Source organism: Cryptomeria japonica, chromosome 9 (genome assembly GCF_030272615.1).
Source record: "Cryptomeria japonica chromosome 9, Sugi_1.0, whole genome shotgun sequence".
In the NCBI taxonomy this organism is placed as follows: domain Eukaryota; kingdom Viridiplantae; phylum Streptophyta; class Pinopsida; order Cupressales; family Cupressaceae; genus Cryptomeria; species Cryptomeria japonica.
Genome location: NC_081413.1, coordinates 738972416 through 738994879, shown reverse-complemented (window position 1 = coordinate 738994879; position 22464 = coordinate 738972416). Strand labels below are relative to the sequence as shown.

Below are 22464 nucleotides of genomic sequence, written 5' to 3'. Positions count from 1 at the left end.
ACTTTCACTTTGTTCCATGAGCCCTTCCAACTTCTCTATTTTCTTCATTCGACGAGGTCTCTTTGATCCTCTGCTCATGCTCTCTTTTGTGTGCCCTTCTTGGTGAGTTAAGTCACACATTTTAATTAAACTCTTCTTATGCTCAAATTGCCCATCCACTTCCATTTCTGCCATACACTTCTCTCTATAGATCATTTTCTTCTATCCTTGGTGGCGTTTGGTTTTCTGTTTTCCAATCACTCTAAAACTGTAAGCATTATTTCCCTCTTCCTTGGTAATTGGTTTTTCACCTTCACCCTAATTCTTCTATGCCTTTTCACATTCAAATTGTTCTTTTATCTGTACCTCTAGCGTTTGGCAGATGCTCCTGTAATGGTATAAAAATGAGCATTCAATAGTTTAGCTATGTAAACAAGGAATTGACCCACTTCCAATCTATTACATTAAAGGGGAATGAGATCAATAGATTCAATTCTAATCCTTTGTGGAAGAGGGTTGAATGCATATTAGATTCCACAATCTTTTAATTGAGTTGAAAATGAATTATGAAAATGAGGTAAATTGAATGTAAGATCTAGGGTTAAGAATGCAAAATTGACAATAATCAGCATACATAAACAGTTCAAAATCAAATATACAGACATAAGGTACAGATTTGGAATTGGGAAGTAGAGAGGAATTCGTGTCTAAAATCTAGACTCAGAAATGTGCAACAATGGTGCTTGGATGTCACTATCTAGGAATTCAAATGTTGGACAGCATATATTTTTTGGGATCAAGATGTTGTTCTCAATCTTTCTTTGAAAAAGTGTCAGACAATAGTACTTGGACGACCTTGTCCTCACCTTTTTGTCTCTGCAGAAGATCATTCTATGTGTCTTTGTCTTCTTTTTTTGAATCTATATATGTTGTCTCAAGATCTCGTCACTTGCACTTACAAAGGAGGAAAATGGTGTTGCTAGAGTTTTGCCTATATATGTTGATAGCGTTTTGCCTAAGTCAACCTAGGTCAAACCCCAAGTCGGAATTAACCCTTGAATGAAATTAATAAATTGAAAGGAAAGCTCTCAAGTATAATGTTGAATGTTATACCTCAAGCTTGTAGTGGTTGATGATGTAATTCTCTTTGAATGTGATCACAAGTGTCAATCCAACAACATGACAAGACATAAATGAATCAATCATGAAAATATGCTTGCATGAAGATTGTTGCAACTTTTTTCTCCATAATGCTTAGATCTTGAATAATTCTTGAAGGATATAATGGGATGAAATATCGCCTTAATGCTTATTGGATGTGATGTGATATTTCATGAATGGAGTGATGGATCGTGTATGTGAAAATGAATTGAAAGGATGATCTTATATAGGGTTTTCAAGGTATTTCGTAAATTAGGTCAACTTGCAATGGTCATAGTGAAGTATCAGAATTGAGAACTAGGTAGCACAAATTAGGCATTGACATATCTAAAATTGGGCCCAAATTTGGGGGACAAAGGCAGCCAAACAACCCTATCCACCAAAAATAGAGTGAATCAAGTGCGAATTTGGTGCATTCAATCCTAGGACAGAGATTTAGATCACCATATAATTAGATGAGTTCAATTTTGTAGTATAAAGGCCATAAATACACTTTGAAGTGAGCTAGGAGGGAACACAATAAGGCAAGGGCACAAAAAATAGTGTAAAAATGTAAGGGGTTATAATTCATGACACTATGTTTAGCCCCCAATTCTATGGAAGTATGAACTTATGCTCATACTAACAGTAAAGGAGATCGGCAAGCGGGTTTTGGGTCCCTTAAAACCTGATTTTCCTTAATAAAAAATAGTAAAGGAGAGAGAGAGAGAGAGAGAGAGAGAGAGAGAGAGAGAGAGAGAGAGAGAGAGAGAGAGAGAGAGAGAGAGAGTTGCTTGGAGCAAGATTACAAAGAGATACATCACTAAATTTGAGGGAACAAACCCCCAAGCTTAGGATCTTAACTTTCACAATCAAATACAAGGACACACAAATCAAAGCAAAAACAACAAATGAAAAAAAAAAGACAAACAAAGATAAAAGACACATAAAAAGGGGCTAGTCCTAAAAGCTAAGGCTCTAAGTCCACTAGTTGAAAGGACCTCGATAATCAAAATGTCTCAAATGCTAATATCATTCTTAGAATGATATTGCAAGAGCACAAGTGGTCACATGGAAAGAGAAAAAACATACATCAAGTGATAAGACAAGAAATCATAATCCAACAACTAGCAAGGTGTGTTATGCTATGTGTTCATGGGGAAAGGAGAAAAGAAACATGGATTCCACGGCTAGCAAATTGTGTTATGCTAGGTGATCCATGAAAGCACGAATTCTATGGGACAACAAATTGTGTCATTTTGTGTGATCCATCTGAAAGGGAAAGGAAGATTCAAAAGGTCTAGCAAGTTATGTTATGCTAGTCAACTCATCTTGTGGTACGATACAAGGAAATTTAAAAGGTCTAGAAAGTTGTGTTATGCTAGTAAACCCATCTTGTGATATGGTTTAAAGAGAGTCAAAAGCTCTAGCAAGTTTTGTCATGCTAATCAATTCATCCTATTATGATACTTGTCTGGTTTCAAGAATGAAGCATCTTGTCTGGTTTTGAGCATGCAACAACATATATGAGACACATGATAGAAAATGTCCAGTTTCAAGAAATGAAACATCTCATCTAAGACCAGTTTTGAGCATGTAATAACCCATATAATACAAATGATAGAAAATTTTTGGTTTTGGGAAATGAAACATCTCAACTAAGACATCAAGTCTGGTTTTGAGCATGTACCAAATCATATAAGACAAATGATAGAAAATTTCCGGTTTTAGGAAATGAAACATCTAGTCCAAGACATCAAGTCTGGTTTCAATCATGCAACAACCCATATAAGACAAATGATAGAAAATCTCTGATTTTGGGAAATGAATCATCTCATCTAAGACATCAAGTCTTGTTTTGAGCATGTAACAACCCATATAAGACAAACCATAGAAATTTTTTGGTTTCAGGAAACATCAAGTCTATTTTTGAGCATGTAACAACCCATATAAGACAAATGATAGGAAATGTTTGATTTCGGGATACATCTCATCTAAGACATCAAGCCTTTTTTTAAGCATGTAACAATCCATATTAGACAAATTATAGTTGATCTTGGGTAGAGGTGATGGGATCTTGAGGAGCATTTGGATCATTAGGGGGATTAGGAGGGATTATAGGTTCTTGAGGAAGATATGGAGGATTATGATAAGGAGATGAAGGGATACTTTGATCTTGACGTGAAAGGGGATCATTGGATTGAGTGGAAAGGGTTTTTTGCTCTTAATTTTCAATAGGATCATTGGAGAGGATGGAAGGGATATCATGATCTTGCTTAGTAAGTGGATTATGAGTGGGACTTGGAAGTATAAGTTTCTCTTGAGATAGAAAGGGGGTCATCATGGAGGGAATAAAAAGGGATTGTGGGATCATCGTGAGATTATAGGGAGATGGGGTCTTCATCAAAAATTGGATGGGATGGAAAATCTTTGGGATCTTGATCTTGATTCATTTTATGACTTGTTTCTTCATACTTTGGATTATCCATTTGACATGGGGTATGAGTTTGGATATGCATATGGGATTCTTGGCATGATAGGAATGGATCTTAAATGGGTCTCTCTTGAGTGGTTTTGATTGGAGATGGACTACGTGGTGGCATTGACTCTAGATTTTTTTACTCATCAGATTATCTTGGATTTATATAGTGGTTATCCCTTGAGAATAAATGTGAAAGGTGGCATCGTTGGATTCATTGTTTTGAAGGAGATGGTTGGGATTTTTGTTGTAAAGCTTTAGGAGATGAGGAAATGGTGGGAGAGATGGAAAATTTCATTTGGGAAGCATCTTTGCTAACATAGGTAGGTGATTTTGATCATGCTTGGAAAATATATCTTGGCACATGCCTAATTCCTCATTAGGTGAATTATTAATATTTTCTTCAATAGTAATGTCACCTTGATCAATAAGGTCCTAGATAAGGTTTTTAAGCTTGTTGCAATTGCTAGTGTTGTGTCAATTGTTCCAATGATACTCACAAAACTCATTATCGTTCCACCATGAGGGTTTGACTATAGATTCAAAAGGTCCAACCTTAGGAAGTATAATTAGCTTGGATGAGACAAGTTTTTGCAAGGTAGAATCTATAGGTTCACCAAGAGGTGTGAATTTTTGCCATGATTGAACCATAGGTTTTGATGTCCTTTGGGTGTTGACTTGGTTGTTTGAAGTGCTAGGTGTGCATGTGGATTATTGATAGGGTAGAATTTTATTTTGGGGAATGTAATCTTGATGTGTGACTTGGGGATTTGGCCTCTAGAGATGATTTAACTTCCATAACCATGTTTTCAAACCAATCCATGAAGTTTGGGTAGGGGTTGCATGTGTTTGTGGAGGATGTGTTTTGTTGTTGTTGAGGTATGTAGTTTTGGTTGAAGGTTTGAGACTGTGTGAGTTGGATTTATATGTTGTTTGGAGGTAAATGATATGTTCTCATATGATCTATCAATTGGAGGGATAAATTCTTGGCCTTCCCTATGAAATGTGTAATGCTAATCCATTATGTTTGTTTGAATTTTCTTGGTTTTTTTAATGGCTTTTTTATTTTATGATTTTGTTAGATTTTTTATTAAACATGAGAAAGAAATGCAAAAGACAAGATCCTATGGTCAATTTTGATGATGTTTCCCCTTTTGGTTTCAAGTGGGGAAGGTGGTCTAAAAATTCAAACACATAAAACACACCAACAAGCCTACTCAAGTGGGAGTATCAATTCTTGCATACATAAGAAATGATGGCTAAAATGTTCAACTATAGACTTTACAAGGTCAACTAGGGGTATCCTCTATATACCACAAGGGTACATGAGGCCTAAATCTATGAAATGGAAGAGAAATGTTGCCAAATAGTAAGGAGGAGAGGGTAACCCACTCTCCACCTTCACTTCTCTAAGGTATAATGTTTTTAGAGGCTTAGCATAGATTGACAATATTTCACTTCCAAGAGGCATGTTTTTTAATTCACTCTCACTGTTTATACTCTGCCAGAACACGAGAGTTGAGGTTGTCCACTAAAGTGATTACTTCTCTAGGAGGAGCTCCTAAAAATAAAAAACAAGATCACTTATTTCTAGCCACTCAAGGTTACCGGTGGGTTCCAAGAGGAGATCATACATGAGTGATCATGGGATGAAAAGACACTTGTTCATTTTAAGTACAAATTGAAATGTGAAATATTGATTTTAATCTTATTTTCAATATGTGGAAGACACACCAAGCAAGTTGATCTAAAGAAAGAAATGATCTATGATAAATGAAAAAGATTATGATCAATTTTAGAATGGAAATAAAAAGATTTAGAACAATTGCACCTTGATTTTAATGCTTCCCCTTTGTGTTGAAACCCTTTGATCCAATTATGAGCTCCAAGCTAACCTTTTATCATCCTCCAAATCCATGTGTGTTAAAATATGCCAAAAATGATAAACCAAAGAAAAAAATGTTCTGCATTAGTTGATTTATTATGATATTATAACTGATAATAAAACCATTCCAGACATGACAAAGTAATCTTATGATGCAATAAAATATAAGTTCATCACAAGATTACAATTTCATTTTTATTATTTTTGCTTTTTGACCTAGTCAATAAGATTTGAATTATTTGTAATTATTTTGAGTTCAAAAAATTAAAATTCAAAAAAGACACCCCCACTAAAATTCTGAGAGCTTTCTGAAAATGTAAAAATTTTAGAAAAAATCCATGATTTGAACCATAGAGAGCAGATTTAAGGAAAATCCCTAATTTTCAAAGATCTAATATTTCACTAATTATTTTTTGTCAAAATTAAAAATACAAAGAAAATAACCCCTTTAGAATTCTAAGATATTTATGGAAACATGACATTTTCTGAAAAATTAATTGATTTGCACCCAAAACATTTTTTTTATGAAACATCATAACAAAATTATAACTCCCTCAAAATTGACCTAATTTTTTTTATTTTTGGACTAAAATGTCCTTATACCATTCACAACCTGTAGTAATGTTTTTGTAGAAAATATCGCAACTATTTGAGAGATATGACCAAATCATTGCAAAACCCTAATTTTCAAAGATTTATTTTTTTGCTAATTATTTTTTTCAAAATTAAAAATACAAATATAAAACCCCCTTTATAATTCTAAGAGATTTTTGGAAATATAAGATTTTATAAAAAAATCATTGATTTCCACCTATAATTTAATTTTCATTAAAAAAATTACAAGTCCCACAAAAATGATGAGAAAAATCTGATTTTTGGACTGGGATCTCCTTATTCCATCCAAAAATGTAGGTAATTTTTTGTAGAAAATTTAGTATCCATTTGAGAGATATGATCAAATCTTTCCAAACTGTAAGCTTGTGTCTCCAACTCCAACTACAAAATGCTAGTCTCCAAATTTTTGCACAAAATAGCATTATAGGGTTAGGAGAACCTACAAAAATACAGATCCAATAGATATCCAAGTCCCACCGGGCGTGCCAAAATGTTTATGTTGAAGTTGAACCTATTTGTAAACCCTAATGAGATCCAACCATTAATCTTAGATCTACAAACTAATTCAACACAACATAAATAGAGATCTACAAACGCATGCAATAATAATGAAATAAATACAAGTATACCTTCACATGGGCATAAGAAGCTTGTCTCTATTGTTCTCCTATCCTCCATGATCTTGCATTAATTATGTTGCTCTCAAATTTGTGTTGCACTTGGACAAGAGCTCAAGGAAGAATGGATGTGGTTGTGATGATGCATGCTAGAATGATTTGGCAAAATGTAAGTACTCCAATTATTGCTTGATTCATCAAAATGGAAGGAAAAAACCTCTTTTATAGAAATCTCCAAGAGAATCAAGGGTTTAGATTAAGAGGTTAAAAGATGAATGACCGAGATCACATAGATGAAAGAGAATCAATAAGATTTAAGGGTAGGTAAAGATGAAGGAAGGAGATTAAGAGGTGAGTTGACTTTGGAGAAAGAAGTGAATGAGGAGGTGGTTGACACTTGCCACATGCCTACAAATTTAGATTACCATCCATGTGAACAATTTGTAGGGCTAAGATTAAAGAGAAGAGGATAATGAATTAATTAAATAAATAAAAGTATTCATTTAATTAATAGAATAAAGGGCTAGATAAATAGAATAAATAAAAATATTTATTTAACTTAGGAAAGAGGAGGTGAGATTAAATAAATAATAAATATTTATTTAAATTAGAAAGAGGAGGATTAGTGAATTAATTAAATAAATACAAATATTCATTTAATTCGTATGGGAAGAAACTAACGAGTTAATTAAATAAAGAAAAATATTGATTTAATTAATAGAGATCATTAGAATAAAATAATGAAATAGATAATACATATTTATTTAATTAAAGGTCAATTTTAAGTGTCTACACTACATATAAATTTTTATCATTAATCCTCAAATATGAATGGGTGCACTATGTGAGTGTGAAATTAAATTAATATGTAATATTTGACACTACATTTCCCCTCTTTAGCAAGTTGATTACACCAAGGAGTAAGCTATGCTAAAGTAGATAATAAAACATACAAAAAATATTTACTTTGAAAAGGGATGATGTAGAGGAAGTAAAAATTGACCAAGCAAGCTAATGATGACCCCAAGTTTGAGTTTGGTGAGATTCCACAATATTTGGCATGAGATCTTGAAAGGCTTTATTATTAGCATTAAAAATATCTTGCAAAACCCAAACATATTAGTCTACTCAAAATCGAAAGGAACCATCATGGATAGAAGAATGATACAAGAAATATTTTTAGAAGAATATTTGATGCAGAAGGGTGAATATATGTATCCTCATGTTTTTGCTACCTCTTCAAAGGGGAAAACAAGATGAGTAATTTAACCATGTCATAAATTAGCTAAAAATTTAAATTTGATATTATAGAGAAAATTAGATTTTAATTATTCATTTTCATAATTGATCAAGGATATTTTTGTAGATTTCACATTAATCTTCTAGAAAAAATGCCTTATAGATGAGGCTTTCAACCACCTAAGATCGACATGCTAAGAGCAAGGGTCAAAGTAGGGCACCATGCGATGAGAGTTATGCAATTTTTTTTTTTCTATTTTATCATTTCTAGCTAATTTTAGGCATAGGTGGACTCCACGTTGTGTGTTGGCATCCAACAAGGACTCTCTCGTATGTGTCTAGCCCATGTGCTAGTATCCAAATGACACATTTTCATCCATCTATAGTGCTGCAATCCTAGAAAAAAATATGTTTTATATGTTCTATGAATGCTAGAATGTTTAGAATGCTTATAGTAAAGTAATAATTTTTAGTTAATTTTAGGCATAGGTGGACTCCATGATGTGCATTGGCATCCAGTAGGTGCACTAGCATCTAGCCAACACACAAGTCTTTAACTCTCTTATAGGTGTCTAGCCCACATGATAGTATTTGAATGACACGTTTTCATCCATCTATATTGCTACACTCCTAGAAAAAATATTTTTTATATGTTTTAAGAATGTTAGAATGTTTAGAATGCTTATAGTAAAGTAATAAGGATTTTATTTTGATGTTTTCAGTCTTTTCCCTTTATGTGTGAACATCTCAAAGGAGTTGTGTTGTCTTTTTTTATGGAGTCTAGTTGAGACTCCAAGCACAACATGGTAGATTTTCCTCAAACGAGTGGGTCTATACTATATTTCTTGAGTTGTGTTTCCACTCAGTCATGCTAATGACACTCATGGAGAGGTGAAACACTAATACATCTACTTTTCATCTCCCAATAAGGGATATGACTATTACATTAGTAGATGTAGATTAGATCTTGATATTTCTCGTTCATGGTGAGAGGGTGACTATGAAGGAGGACTGGCCACTAGTTATAACATCGAGAGCACAATGTTACACACTCAATTGGATCATCATGACCGACACCACAAATACATATATATGTGTGTGATGGCTCTAAAAGGGATCAATGCCCATCCCTTTGTTGAGGTGGATGCTAATTGTTTCTATGGCTATGGGAGTGGTCATAGATGGTCAAGGAACACACCTTCATGGGGGCCTCAGTCATAAGGTCAAATTGATGGAGCAAAGTAAAAATATCTTTGTGTGGGGATGGAGCATGCTCACCCATTCATATTAAGATCTTGGTTGTTTTGTGTATCATGAGGGTGTGAGCCTCATGACATGCACATTGTTGTACATATGGACCTTTGAGCACAACACGTGTATGACACATGTGGGATATCTAACAAAGATGTCCTTAGATGTGTCGAGGGCATAGGCATACCCATCTGTGTGAGATTGAAGATATGATGATTTAGTTTTCTAGAGACAAACCTATAATCGGCTATAGAGTGGAGACACCGTATGGTGACCCTATAGACACATGAGAGTATGAATAAGTGTGGTGAGATAGATGGTTCATATGCAACAGGATTAACTCTTAGTCGGTCAATACAATTATATTATCATACCATTTTACTATAGGTGTGTCATGAGATGATTTGACCTAGTACAACAAGTGCCCCCGACCGTTCCCAAATATGTTTGATCACATCAAAGCACAATCGAGGTGAGGGATCTTTTTCGTCCCACTATTGTCGATGTTGGACTCAATGACCCAAATAGAGGCAACAAGGATGAACATCTAACACTTGATATGGATGATATAGAAGTCACAAATGGGTTTATTCATTAGTGGTAGGGATTTACTTATCAACCCATTTTGCCAAAGGATGTCCTATGAGGGAATATGAATATGTAGGGCTAAGAAGGAGAGAAATAGCAAGGAGAAGGATGTAGATAAGGAGGGGCAAGAGGAGAAGAGGCCCCAAGTAGGACAAAGAGTAGTTTGAATAATAAACTCTTTAACATCCCCAAGAGGGCTCCTAAAGAGGTGTCTTTTCAATTTTTCAAAGTGAGTGCCTAAAAATGTGTCTTTTCCCATTTTTTATGTAACCATTCAATAAATATGAGTGCATGACTATTCTCCTTCCTTTTTCCCACACCAAGAAGTGTATTTTTATGCTTTTAGCATTTTAAATGATAGAAAAATGTGTCCCTTTTTTAAAATTACAATTGCCTTTAAACATAGGCCACAAATTTAAACATTTTCAACCCCCTATGTCCCCTTGGACACTTTCCTAGGTACATGGAGACCCTTCATTGTTAGTCCCTTCTACCAATTTTTTAGATTCAAAGACAATTAAGCTCCCTTCCCAATCTCTTACCACACAACCTACCCCCAAAGATCTTAAATTGTCTTGTGATGCTCCATCAAAATTAACCTTCACCCAACCTTCCTCAGAAAATTTCCATGTTACTTCATTCCTCAAATTCTTTTATAAATTAACCCATTCAATTTCATTAATACAAAAATAATTTTTTTCATCAATTAAACCCCAATTCCATTTACAAGTCTACTTATTCTTACCATTAGAACCCATTACTTTCCATGTGATCTTGATATTTATTCAACTCAAATTTTGAACAATGTCATGAATGTATTGGTATTAACCTTTCTTTCCATGTGTGATCTTGAGATTTATTCAACTCAAATTTTGACCCTTGTCATGAATGTAATGGTATTAACCTTTCACACTTGTGCCTTGACTCTCTCCCCATATGAGATCCATAAGAAACCCTTTCACATTTCTTCTGCAAGTGTTAAAAGAAAGCTCAAAAAGACAAATGGGTAGGTGAAGATTTTCATGCGCCTCTAGCATGGACAAATCATTCTTGACCGCGCACTGACCAGGTGGCGAAGAGAAAGAGAAAAGAAACATCACAAAGAAAGGAAAAAACAAGCCTAACCATAGTTTGTAACGACAGTGTATACCCCGTGTTCTTCCACGAGCAACTAAAAAAACGTTCTTTCCTTTTTAGAAATTTAATATTCATTACTCCTCCCCCCCTCCACTCCCTATACACATATATATCATGTTTTGATTTATAATGTATTTGTTTACTAAGTAATGGCCTGACGGTTTCCCTCATCTAATTTGAAAAACCCAGCTGGAAAAACTGACAATTCAAATTACTCCGAAACTTAAGATCTAAGCAAATATAATTTGAACCCAATGCGGAACAGGGGAAGAGTTTCAGGGGAGAAGAAGACCCTGAAGAAAAAAGTTGTGAATGCTGATAAGATAAGCAGAAATCCGAGTCTAGAAAGTCTTAAAAACTTGTTCCTTTTGTATATAGCAGAGCTAAAGGAAAAACTGGGTGATTATTACTACTCAATGGGTGTTAATGGAAAGACTGATAAACTGGCTGTAGTGGGGGTTTATCCTTCATTTATGGGATGGTCAATTCCTTACATGATTGGAGCTGCAAAAGCTCATCCACTGCCTGTTTTGCTAGGGTGCTGTTTGCTATTTTTTATGGCAGTTGAGTACAGTTTGATAATGGTTTCTTCTGGGTCTCCACCATATGATGTGGGTTTTGTGTGGACACAGAGTCTTCATGATGGGCTTATGCAGAGACCTGCTTTGAATACATTGCTGGCAGCTATGAATACGGTATACTTTGGATTTAGATTTCTTGTTAAAGTTGCTTCTTGTGTTTTTAACCCGTCAAAATTTGTTTCTCTTGTTTTATTCTTTTCAAAATGGTTTCTATCTTGTTTTCCGTTCGTGTTACGGATTTGGTTATGGCAGCACAAGATCATCATTTCAATCCGAAATGTGCCTACACTAACATAGAAGATTAGGTTTCTTCCCGCAAAATTTTTTCATTGTTCGCCTTTTCATGGCAACTTAGGATATTGTTTGCAGTCAAATGTGTCCATACCAACATAGGATAATTAGATTGGTTCCCAAACTTGCTTTTCTCCATTTCATTCTCCTTGTCTGTTTGGGTATGGCAACTAAGGAATCATCATTCCAGTCAGTGATTCACCCAGTCTAACATAGGATAATTAGACAAGGAGGCTACAGCATGGTCATTTGGAGATCTGGGCTCTGTTTATTCATTTATTTTTTCTTGTCCCTGATGTTAAAAAGACTATAATTTCATCAACATTTTTATATAAAAAAATTTGTTCAATGGATTGTTATTAAGCTAGAATCTCCTGGATATGGGCAGAAAGCTGTTGAGAAGACCAGAAAGATGAAGACACCAAATCCTAACTCTAGAAGCCTATGTTTTGGCTGCAAACCCCCAATCAACTTGGGACCAGTAACGATGGAACTTGGCCTGTAGTTTCAGCTAATTGCTATTTTCTCAAGATGCATATCTGCCAGTTTAAAGTTCTATAACTGAGCCCATGACTGCGTATTGTCTTCAATTCATATGTTTAAAACATTTGAGCGACACAAGAAAATATCTGATTACTTTGATCTAAAATTGATTTTATGGGAAGAGAGTTGGATGGTGCCATGTGTGGAAGGCATGAGGTGGATAAATTCCCGTTTGGGTGGTTTGTAAGGAAAAAAGGCATTGTGTTATTGTAGGCAACACTTCCCTGTGCTATAGGATCCCTACTTTCAGTATACTCTCTTCATTATTTTTGGCTTGTGGGAGTTTGCTTGATCTAAACTTATTTGCATGATTAACTAGGTTTTATGTTCTTGCTCTCTGCATTACTGGTGTATAACACAGTTGTCTAGAGTTTAGAACCATTAGCCTTTTAGTTTTTCCACATCAGAGCCATCGAAGATTGAAACCTTTGAATGTTCCACATTGGAGTGGAAACTACCTGAAGATCAAGCAGCTAGATAAAGGATATATCAGTAATAAAAATAAAATTAAATTAAGAAAGATTTGCCTAAATACTCAGGATGTTTTGAGAGACTGAAGATAAGAAAACCCCAAAACACATGGAATCGAATGGAAAGAGGAATTTTGACTTCCACAAGGCTGTGTTCAATTAATGAGTTGACTTGGCTTCTATATAACCTACTAGGGTTGCTTTCTGCGAAATTAGGTTCCCGTTAGATATGATAAAGGAGCAAGCCAGGTGCAGCCCTGAAGAGGCTGGTTTTCTCAAAAACTTTCTAACTGAAAGAACAGATCAACGCTAATGTTTGTCTGTTAGGTTATGGTCTAGGCCCTATTTGCATGCCCCTTATTGCTAATGTGGGGGTTTCAGACAAGCCAGATGACATTTGAAGAAGTGGTTATTTGGTTTCTTTTAGATTGTTTGGTTGGATCTGGCTCGCCAATGTAAGATTACAAAACGAGAAGTGTGAAGTTTGTAACTTTGTATGCCAAACCAAATCACGCCAGAATTGCTGCGGGACTAATTGTGGACTCTTCTTACACAAGCATCATACGACAACATAGAAATGATTTATTTTCCATAGTTAAATCCACCTCTACTTCATATTTTATACACACTATGGCAGTTTAATTCATCCATATTTGTTAACTGATCAGTACATCTTTGATTCAGATTCATATTATGTACTATGGCTGTTCAATTGTTAGGACTTAGGATTGTGTTAGTAGATAGCATGAGCTCAAATGCAATTCGAGTAGTAGCATGATTTGTTGTTTGGTGTTGCTTCCTCTTTTCTATATATCTTTTTTTTTCTTCTGAATTGGGAAGCAAACCTTACAGGCACGAATGCATCCAAGGCCAGAAATTTAAGATTGACAGAAGCACCTAATACAATCTTTTCTGCAGATTTTTGTGGGAATGCAGACTGGTTATATTCTGTGGGCTTGGCTTGTGGAGGGGAGAGTGAGGCCTACAATTGCTGCACTTTTTATGTTCCCATCTCGAGGCATTCTGGGTTACTTGACACAGCTGCCACTACCTCAGGTACCTGCTCTTTCAATATATAGTCTTTAAGATTGATGAGTGAATTCATCCATCTGGGATCTGTTTTATCCAAAGCTGTTGGAAAACATGGATTGATATGATCATGTTGGATATCCCTGACCTGTATTTTGTTGCCATAAATGCATTGCAATTGCAATTAGATGGACAGTTAAAATGTTCCTAACTTCTTAGGATAATATTCAACTTATGCACTTAATGCTGCCTGTGGGTTGAATCCTTGGTAGTTCCATCTTCTACTTATTTGATACCATATTGAAATATGTGCTAGAATGTCTATTATTTACTTTTTCAGTGCATTGTGCTGTGCTTTCTTTGGATATTTGATGCAGGATTTTCTTGGTTCGGGAGTCGATTTTCCAGTTGGGAATGTGTCCTTTTTCCTCTTCTTCTCAGGTCATGTGGCAGCTGCAGTGATTGCTTCTATAGACATGAAACGTATGAGGAGACACCATATGGCATCTATGTTTGATATATTGAATGTCCTTCAATCAGTGCGACTTTTGGTCACAAGAGGCCATTATACCATTGATCTTGCAGCTGGGCTAGGGGCAGGGTGGTTGTTTGATTCCTTAGCTGGTAGGTATGAGGAAAGCAAAAGGAATGTTGTTCAAAAAGAGAACTTTGATTATGAACCCCTGATTAATGCAAAAGCTGCTTTAATCAGCTAACTATGACTTGATAGTACACTTGTGCAAGAATCTTATAAAGTACACTGTATCCTGATCATATGCCCTGTCCAAGTTTATGAAATCTATAGTTTCTCACTTTTTCAGGAGGTAGATAGTGATCTATTTGAAAGATTCTACTGGCAATTACTGTAATATGGCATCTCTGAAAATATCTAATGTAATGTGTACTTAAGAATAGAGGTTTATGAGATGCAAAGGTTGATCTAAACAATGGAAAATCTTTGATTTAATGTAAATCTTTCACAATCCATTGTACCCCCCTATGGATACTATAAGAGTTACTTTAAGTTCTGAGATTTCCACAGCTCAACTTTTTTTATGTTGTCACTGGATTCCAACTTTGCTCTATCCTCCTTTGTTACCAATGTTTTATGTATCAGGAATTGTGCACAAATTCAAACAAAATCTTGTCATTATGAGTGATCTAGAAGTCTGACCCAAAACATGTGAAACAAAAGCCAGAAACTAGAATAGAGCATAGTGGGAATTCAGATAAACCATGCAAATTTTCTAGTTTGCATGGTGAACTATAACAAAAACATAGAGGAACAGTTCATAACAGTATTGCCACTCTCCACAGGATGTCAATGTATTCATCTGATATAATTATGGAAATGATTACATTGTTTTCTTTTTCTAATGAGGTTTTGGAAGTTTGCAAATGCATCTAATTTGAAGGGAAACAGGAAAGAGATAATGACTAAAGATAGCTTCACTTTGTTTGGATAGATCGGTTGGATATGATTGGAGACACTAGTAGTAATCAATCCCCATCACGGACAAAAAGCACTAAAAGAGTTTGCTAGTAGTTGTCTACATCCACATAAATATTAAGGGGTGGACGGTTAACAGACAATAAATGGAACATGGCTAGTTGGTATAAGGAGCTAGTTGGGGTTTTTATTATTTAAAAGAAAAAAAAAAATCTTTAAGTGAGAATCTACACTGAGACCTGGTCCGAGAGTTTTGAATGTGAGAATGGTGATCACATAAATATCTAGGAAAGTATTGGCAACGATGGTTGAAAAACAATTATGGCCATTAAAGAGAATTTTTTAATTAGAGTTTCTAAAGTCATAATAAATATATTTATTTATTTTATTGACATAATTTGTTTTAGGAATTTTTATAGTGAATTGGCAAAATTTTTTATGAATTTGTATTTATTAATTTAAATTATTTTGCATTGCACTTGTCTTTTAATTAAGATTTCCAAGTGTCATCATATTTACTTTATAATATGTTTATGTACACTGACTTTGACTTATTGTATGCACTCTTTTTTAACCCTTATATAATAGACGTTTTCATTAATCTGTTTTATCATTTTGTTATCTTCGAACTCATGTCTTTTAGTGAAGATAGATGTCTTCATCAATCTCTTTTTTTGGTGATACTTGTTCTGTTATCATTTTAATATCTTGAAACTAAATCATATCTTTTAGCTATTGTTTTAAGTTGTTCCCATCTTATAGCTCTCATCTCATCTTTGTTGTGGAATGATTTTAAATTGACTTGCTTTTGTCTACCAATGGGTAAGACTAGAGTAGATGTCTATCATGGGTTGGAACATGTACATGTAAATAAAGATAAAAATAGTTATTGCTGAATGATGAAAGGTAACCTTGCATTTAGATGTTTTTAAGTTTTCTTTGTACCCAAGCTTTTAATTTGTTGCTTGCATGATGATGTGGTAACAATTGATAACAATTGATGAAACATTCAAATTGGTATGGAGGAAAATTAAGTGTAACTTTTGCATTTCACGCTCTTAATAAATTGCACAATGACATTTTTGAAAGTGTTGATAACATTTTTTCGATAAAACTTGACGTTCTCAATATTTTCAAAGTTTGAAGAGTTATTGTATCTACTATCACCTTCTTGAATATTTCATGTCTTTGTTGAGTTACTTTTCCAAGATCTTGAATGTAATATATAGAGGCATAGTCTACACAAGCATACCTTGAGGTGGTTTGCCCATGAATTTAAGGGTTTTTAATCTTTGAATAGAGTATCCAACAACTCAAAATGTTAGCTAGCTGGGTTGTGAGGAAACTCACTTTACAATTAACATCTAAATCAAGTTGGATATCACCATGCTTTGATTTGAACTATTTATATCTTTCTGTTGAGGAAAAGAGGCATTTTCAACATTGTTTTAGTGATAATTTTCACTTGCGAGATTTATTTTATTGTACCATCCCATGGGAGCACCATGAAAATGCTAACATTTCTAAACGTCATCCTTACCAACATAGTGATTTGTAGAGCCTATTATATAAATAAATAAAAAATGCAAAATAATACCAAGTGATGATACCAATAGGTATACAAAGACATTTGCTAGAGAGAATAACGAGTGAAACTATATTGTGAAAGTATGAATCATAAGTATATATAGTTGTCAACCCTAATACACAATAGTACTAGATACATTTTCATATGGGTATATGTGTCTTATAACCTAAGGATGCAACCGATTGATAACTTGTTGGATACTTGTACAATATCATTGGAAGAACAAAGTTAGTATATCAAGGGCAATCAATAATTTAGTTTTATATACATGGTTGTGTTGTGGAAGGGGTGTTTATCAATCTAGTTCATCACCTAGGTCCTATTCACACTTGTTACTTAAGTTTACTTAGGGTATACATAGGATAGTTATCACTTCATGTTTCAAGTCACGAGACTAAGACACGTGTCATAATCTTATGTTCACCTTAGCTTACACCATTGATCCTATTCCACAAAAAGATTATCAACATGTGGATGTAATGACAAGCATTGCTTCCCTTATATCCCTTGAAGATCGATCCGTTGATTTCAATTCATCATACATAATCATACCTCACTTGCTATTTTTGATAGCTCTAGTGAGATTGCTTATTGTTTTAACATGGATCTTGATGAGTGCTACTAACATATCGTTTGATATTTGCATGATGGTACCTTTCTTGATCCTACAACTAAAAACACTAGAGCTCGAATTTGCAAACTTGTTGCACATTTATCATTTCTCTCTATCTAATGTTCTCTATAGAAGAGTCTATAATCGTCTCCTCCGTTAGTTTCTTTCTTCCTAGTTTAGTACAATCTCGTTGAACACCCCGTAGTGCTTACATAGAAACATCTATCAAAGTGATGTTCTTTCACCAATTTTCCAATGACCAACTATATTGGTCTCAACAAATCAAATATCCATATTGCCATTGAGGAAGCACATTCAAGTGCTTGCATGGGGTACTTTGGTGGTAAATCTTTGGTTCAAAAGTTGTTTCGTATGGGTTACTATTGGCAATCTATGAAGAAAGATTCATTTGCCTTTATCAAAAAGTGCCCTTAGTGCTAGCAACACAACAATTTGATTGATGCTCTTACCCAAGAACTTAGAGATCAAGTAGCCCCTTGGCCATTTTTCTTATGGGGTTTGGATCTTATTGGTAAAATATCTCTTTCTTCTCAAGGACATACTTTCATCATCATAGCTACATATTACTTTATGAAATGGCTTGAAGTTATAGCACTTTGATCTACAACCCTTGAAGTAATATGGCAATTCATCCTTGATCATATCATTTCTTAGTTTGGTTTGGTTTCTAATTATGGTATGCCATTTAAGAACAAAGATGTGAAGAAGCTCCTCGAGAAATTTCACATTGAACATTGTTTCTCTACTCCTTATCATCCTCAATCAAACGGTTAAGCTAACAACTCTAATAAGACAATTGAGAAAATCCTTCATAAACCTATTAATAAACATGGTAAGGATTTGCATACTCAATCGTTATATGCTTTATCGGCCCATCGAACTAGTATTCATACAAGTACAAGTACTACTCCTCATAACCTTGTTTACGATGTTGATATGATTATGCCCTTATAGCTAGATATTCCTTAATTGCGAGTTTCTCTCAAGGGCATTCTTGACAATAATTCTCATAGAGAACAACATCTTCAATAACTTGAAATGCTCAATGAACAACTTATAAATGCTCTTTGAACATCTTCAAGTCTATCAAAATACTATGCAATGAAGCTATAACGATTGAGTTATTGAACATTTTTCTCAATTGGTGACTTGATGCTTTATGAGAATCAATGCAACATAAACACTTTCTAGGTGAAAAAGGAAATTTCAGCTCAAATTGACTTGGACCATACATCATCACTGAAGTCTATGACTTGGATGCTTACAAATTAGCAAACATGGACGATATGCCTCTTAAGGATCCTATAATGCTATGCACCTATGTAGATATCATGCTTAATCTTCTTTCTTCTTTTTCTCTTCATTACTGAATGACATGCTAGGGATAAAGCACACTATTGTGTTGCACTTCAAGCCAACTGAATAAGTTCGACTGAAATTAGTTTAGCCGAACGACTGAACCTATTTGGCAGCCGTGTGGCACCTAAATGGCACAATAAGTTCGGTCGAACCTATTTTGAAAGTGAAAATTTTAGCCAAACTTAGTTCGGTTGAACCTGTCTATGTGTCATGTGATGTGGTAGCCAAATCACCATTTCCTCCACATTTCCAAAACTTCCCACTTCTGTTGTATTTTTCTTTAGGCATAATATTTTTTTATAAAAATAAAAAAATACCCTTTTGTAGAACTCGAAGTCAAGAATCTGGACATTTTTTTTTTTTTTATGTTTTGATTAATTTTAATATATTTTATTTTTTAAACATTGCAAGTAGGTTTTTTAAGTTCGAAAAGAGGTTGATTTGAAATTATAAAAAATAAAATAAAATGATATTAAATTTTTTTTACAAAATACATTTTTCACCAGATGAGAGAATCTTTTCCAAAAGGGTATAATTTGTTTTTTGATAATGATAAATTTAATAGACAAAAGGTGACGCCAAATAAAAACTACCAAATTCAACTATGTTGGACATTTATTACAAGAAAAATATACATCAAAATTTAATTTTTCTTTTTTTTTAGCACTTTGTATATGTGTCATCTATTTGGAAATTTACAATTAGGAAAAAATAAGTTTGCTTTCATTTTTTTGGTGACATCGACTAGAACCCCTGATTTTCAACATTTTTCAACAATAAAAAATCTGTCTTTGAATATATTAAAAAAATATTATCATTTTTTTTAAAATTTAAAAAATAATAGACATAAATTTCATTAATATTTCTACATTTCATTAGTTTACATCATTTTGAAATTCAATTTAGAAATGTCACTTTTATGTGGTCAAAGTTAAACAGTGTTAGTTGTGTTGGCCACTACCTTTATAAAAGTGTGACATGGGTTTGGGCTTTTACCCGCTAGCATTTCTCATCTTTAAAGCGTATTATATTAGATGGTTAGATTCTCTTTCTATTTAGTGCACATTGATTCTTTGATGAAAAACGTTTGGTTGTCTATTTAGTGTACTAGCTTTTAATAAATGATATTCAACAAAATTGCCATTGAAATAAAATGTGGTGTACAATCATAATACATCTCATCACCTATAGATGATGGCTAGCAGAACCCTCAAGTCCTAGTTGTGGTGGTGGTTGTGGAATAGAGGAACATCTATGGGATGTCATGGATCATAAGTGACTCCTCATCTCTATGCCCTTGATAATACCTCTAAGCCTCATTGCCTTTATCCTTAGCTTAATGTTATTGTGATGCAACTACTCTCTCTCAGCTCATTGTCGCTCCACCTCATATTGTTGAGTCTCTACCTCTTCTCCCAGCTGAGCCATGGAATCAAAGATGTCCTCATGTTTGCCTACACTATGTTGTGGTCTAAGACTATACCACACTGACAACTAAATGCCCATAGATGAGACCATCACTTTGATGACTCGTCTCACAAAGTCACACCATTCCCATGTGCTAACTATAAGAAAGTAGACAAGTATGAAATTAGACATCTCATCATGTATATCTAAATTAAAATGAGCAAATAATATCTAAAAATCAACGTGTATATATATTATTTATAACCTAGGTCTCCCTCTCACTAATCAAAATTTACTAAAGCAGTAGGACTCTCAGATACTCTAGCATGTAGTGTAGTTGGGGGCACAAATATAGTAACTCTTCCCATTCCCCCATGCTCGTGATGTCTTGGTATCTCTAAAAAAGGAACTGGTAATGTTGATATATGTGCTCAAGAGGTAGGTCTCTAAAGTGGTGTATTATCATCCTCTCTCATCTAATCTCTTTCCTTTATACTTTGTGATCAATGGATCCTGGTCCTAAGTGTGGTATTCATCTTTCTCTCGGTCATGATCTCTATCTAAATCCTCATCTCCATCCTTATTGAACTCCTCTGGACTATACCCTAGATTGGTCCATGGCCTCGACCTCAGATGCCAGATAGGATGATCCTCAGGGAATATGGGGGAAAGATGAGTAGTCTCCCACCATCTCATATATCCTCATGACATACCTACCATATTATCATCAAAGTATGGGTGTGCATCTCTCTCATCATCCTCTCGATCACTCAAGACAATATCAAAATTTATAAGTTGAGGTTGGGCTTTAGGTCTCACGACACTACAAGTCAACCGTAGGTACATTGGTACGAGTTTGGAACTCTTTGTATCTAGCCAAACTGTCATGTCACTCGGTCATAATAGAAGATCATGATGATGTACTCATTGTGACCAAAGAAAAATTGATCCCTTTGCATCCTCCCTAGGTGATCTAATTGTCCTACCCATATCCTCAAAGTCCTCTAGGATTTCCATATGATGTCTCTAGGCTCCAATCTATCAAACACCGCTCTTCAATACATCAAATCTCTTCTCCGCCATGGTATTTAGAGTGGATATGTGTGTGCTCTTGGTTATGTCCATGCAACCTCAATTGGAAAACCTAGCGGTCTCGTGCATGCAATTTGTGCTTGAATACTCACATCTAGAGTAATGTGCAAGCCATCAAGTTGTATCCCTCATAATATATGTACTTGTTGAGGTCATAATAGAGGTGCACTAGCATGCTCTGTCCTCGTGCATAGACGGTCCTAGGCTCCTTTATCCCTCATATATTATGAACAAGGGCCCTAGCCAAGTGTGTGCCTCATCCATTAGGTTCTACAACTAAAGCAATAGTAGTGATAAGTATCCTTTGAAGGATAGGTATATCCATAGTAGTTTGTAGCAACTAACGAATGATAATGTTACTTGTCGAGTCTTTGGGTGTGGCCCGACCTATGCAATATATCTGACCCCCTACAATAATGGTAGGAGTGTGTGGCCCTCTCTAATTCAACATTTCACCTTGCACTGGAAGACATAAAATGCAATACAGTCCTCTAGAGTGACCACCATCTCTCATGTCGAAATATGGAAGGTAGAGGTGTTTGTGTTTCACTACTCCATTAGTGCCATGATCATCAAATCATCATACCTCATGGTAAGCATATGGTAGACCCACCATATATCGATGTCTCATAGAAGTGTGTCTATATCAAGTGGTATATGTCTCACCTGGTCAAGTAGAAAGGTGTCTATGCACCTGCTTGCATGTTCTCACATAATTGGATGGGCTTTCAAACACATTGACTAGATTTCATTAGTACTTCTCATCTCAACATCACTTTTTATCTTCTCTCATTAAAACACATGCAACCTGTGGGGTCCATGGTGCCTAGATGGGTCCATGGCACCCAAAATGGGGGCCCATAGGTTTGACCTAGGCTATTCTGCGTAAACTTACTCAAAAATTACAAAATCAAACACATGGTGAAGTCAATGTGGCCTACCACATGCATTTGGGTATCCTCCCCAATGGCTTGCCTCAATGCCTCTATTCGAGGTGGTTGGAGTTCCCACTTACATGACATATTGGATCTCACAGTATTGTGGACTTCTCTACAATAGAGACAAAATCAAATGAGACAAATGAATAGTT

At 34.8% G+C, this 22464-nt stretch overlaps 1 protein-coding gene across 1 annotated transcript; it reads left to right on the top strand.

Moving 5' to 3' along the window:
* The first annotated feature begins 11012 nt into the window (after positions 1-11012).
* Positions 11013-14877, top strand: LOC131038686 (phosphatidylcholine:diacylglycerol cholinephosphotransferase 1). Its single transcript, XM_057971203.2, has 3 exons — positions 11013-11625; positions 13734-13871; positions 14222-14877. The coding sequence occupies exons 1-3, from the start codon at positions 11185-11187 to the stop codon at positions 14558-14560; spliced, it is 918 nt and encodes a 305-aa protein (XP_057827186.2). The 5' UTR covers positions 11013-11184; the 3' UTR covers positions 14561-14877.
* The last annotated feature ends 7587 nt before the right edge of the window (positions 14878-22464 follow it).

What these genes read in the sequence shown, in the direction of transcription:
- LOC131038686 (XM_057971203.2), top strand. Translation starts at nt 11,185, where the DNA reads ATGCGGAACAGGGGAAGAGTTTCAGGGGAGAAGAAGACCCTGAAGAAA. An exon ending in TGCTGGCAGCTATGAATACG is followed by an intron (nt 11,626 to 13,733) that starts GTATACTTTGGA and finishes TCTTTTCTGCAG; the next exon opens with ATTTTTGTGGGAATGCAGAC. An exon ending in CACAGCTGCCACTACCTCAG is followed by an intron (nt 13,872 to 14,221) that starts GTACCTGCTCTT and finishes TATTTGATGCAG; the next exon opens with GATTTTCTTGGTTCGGGAGT.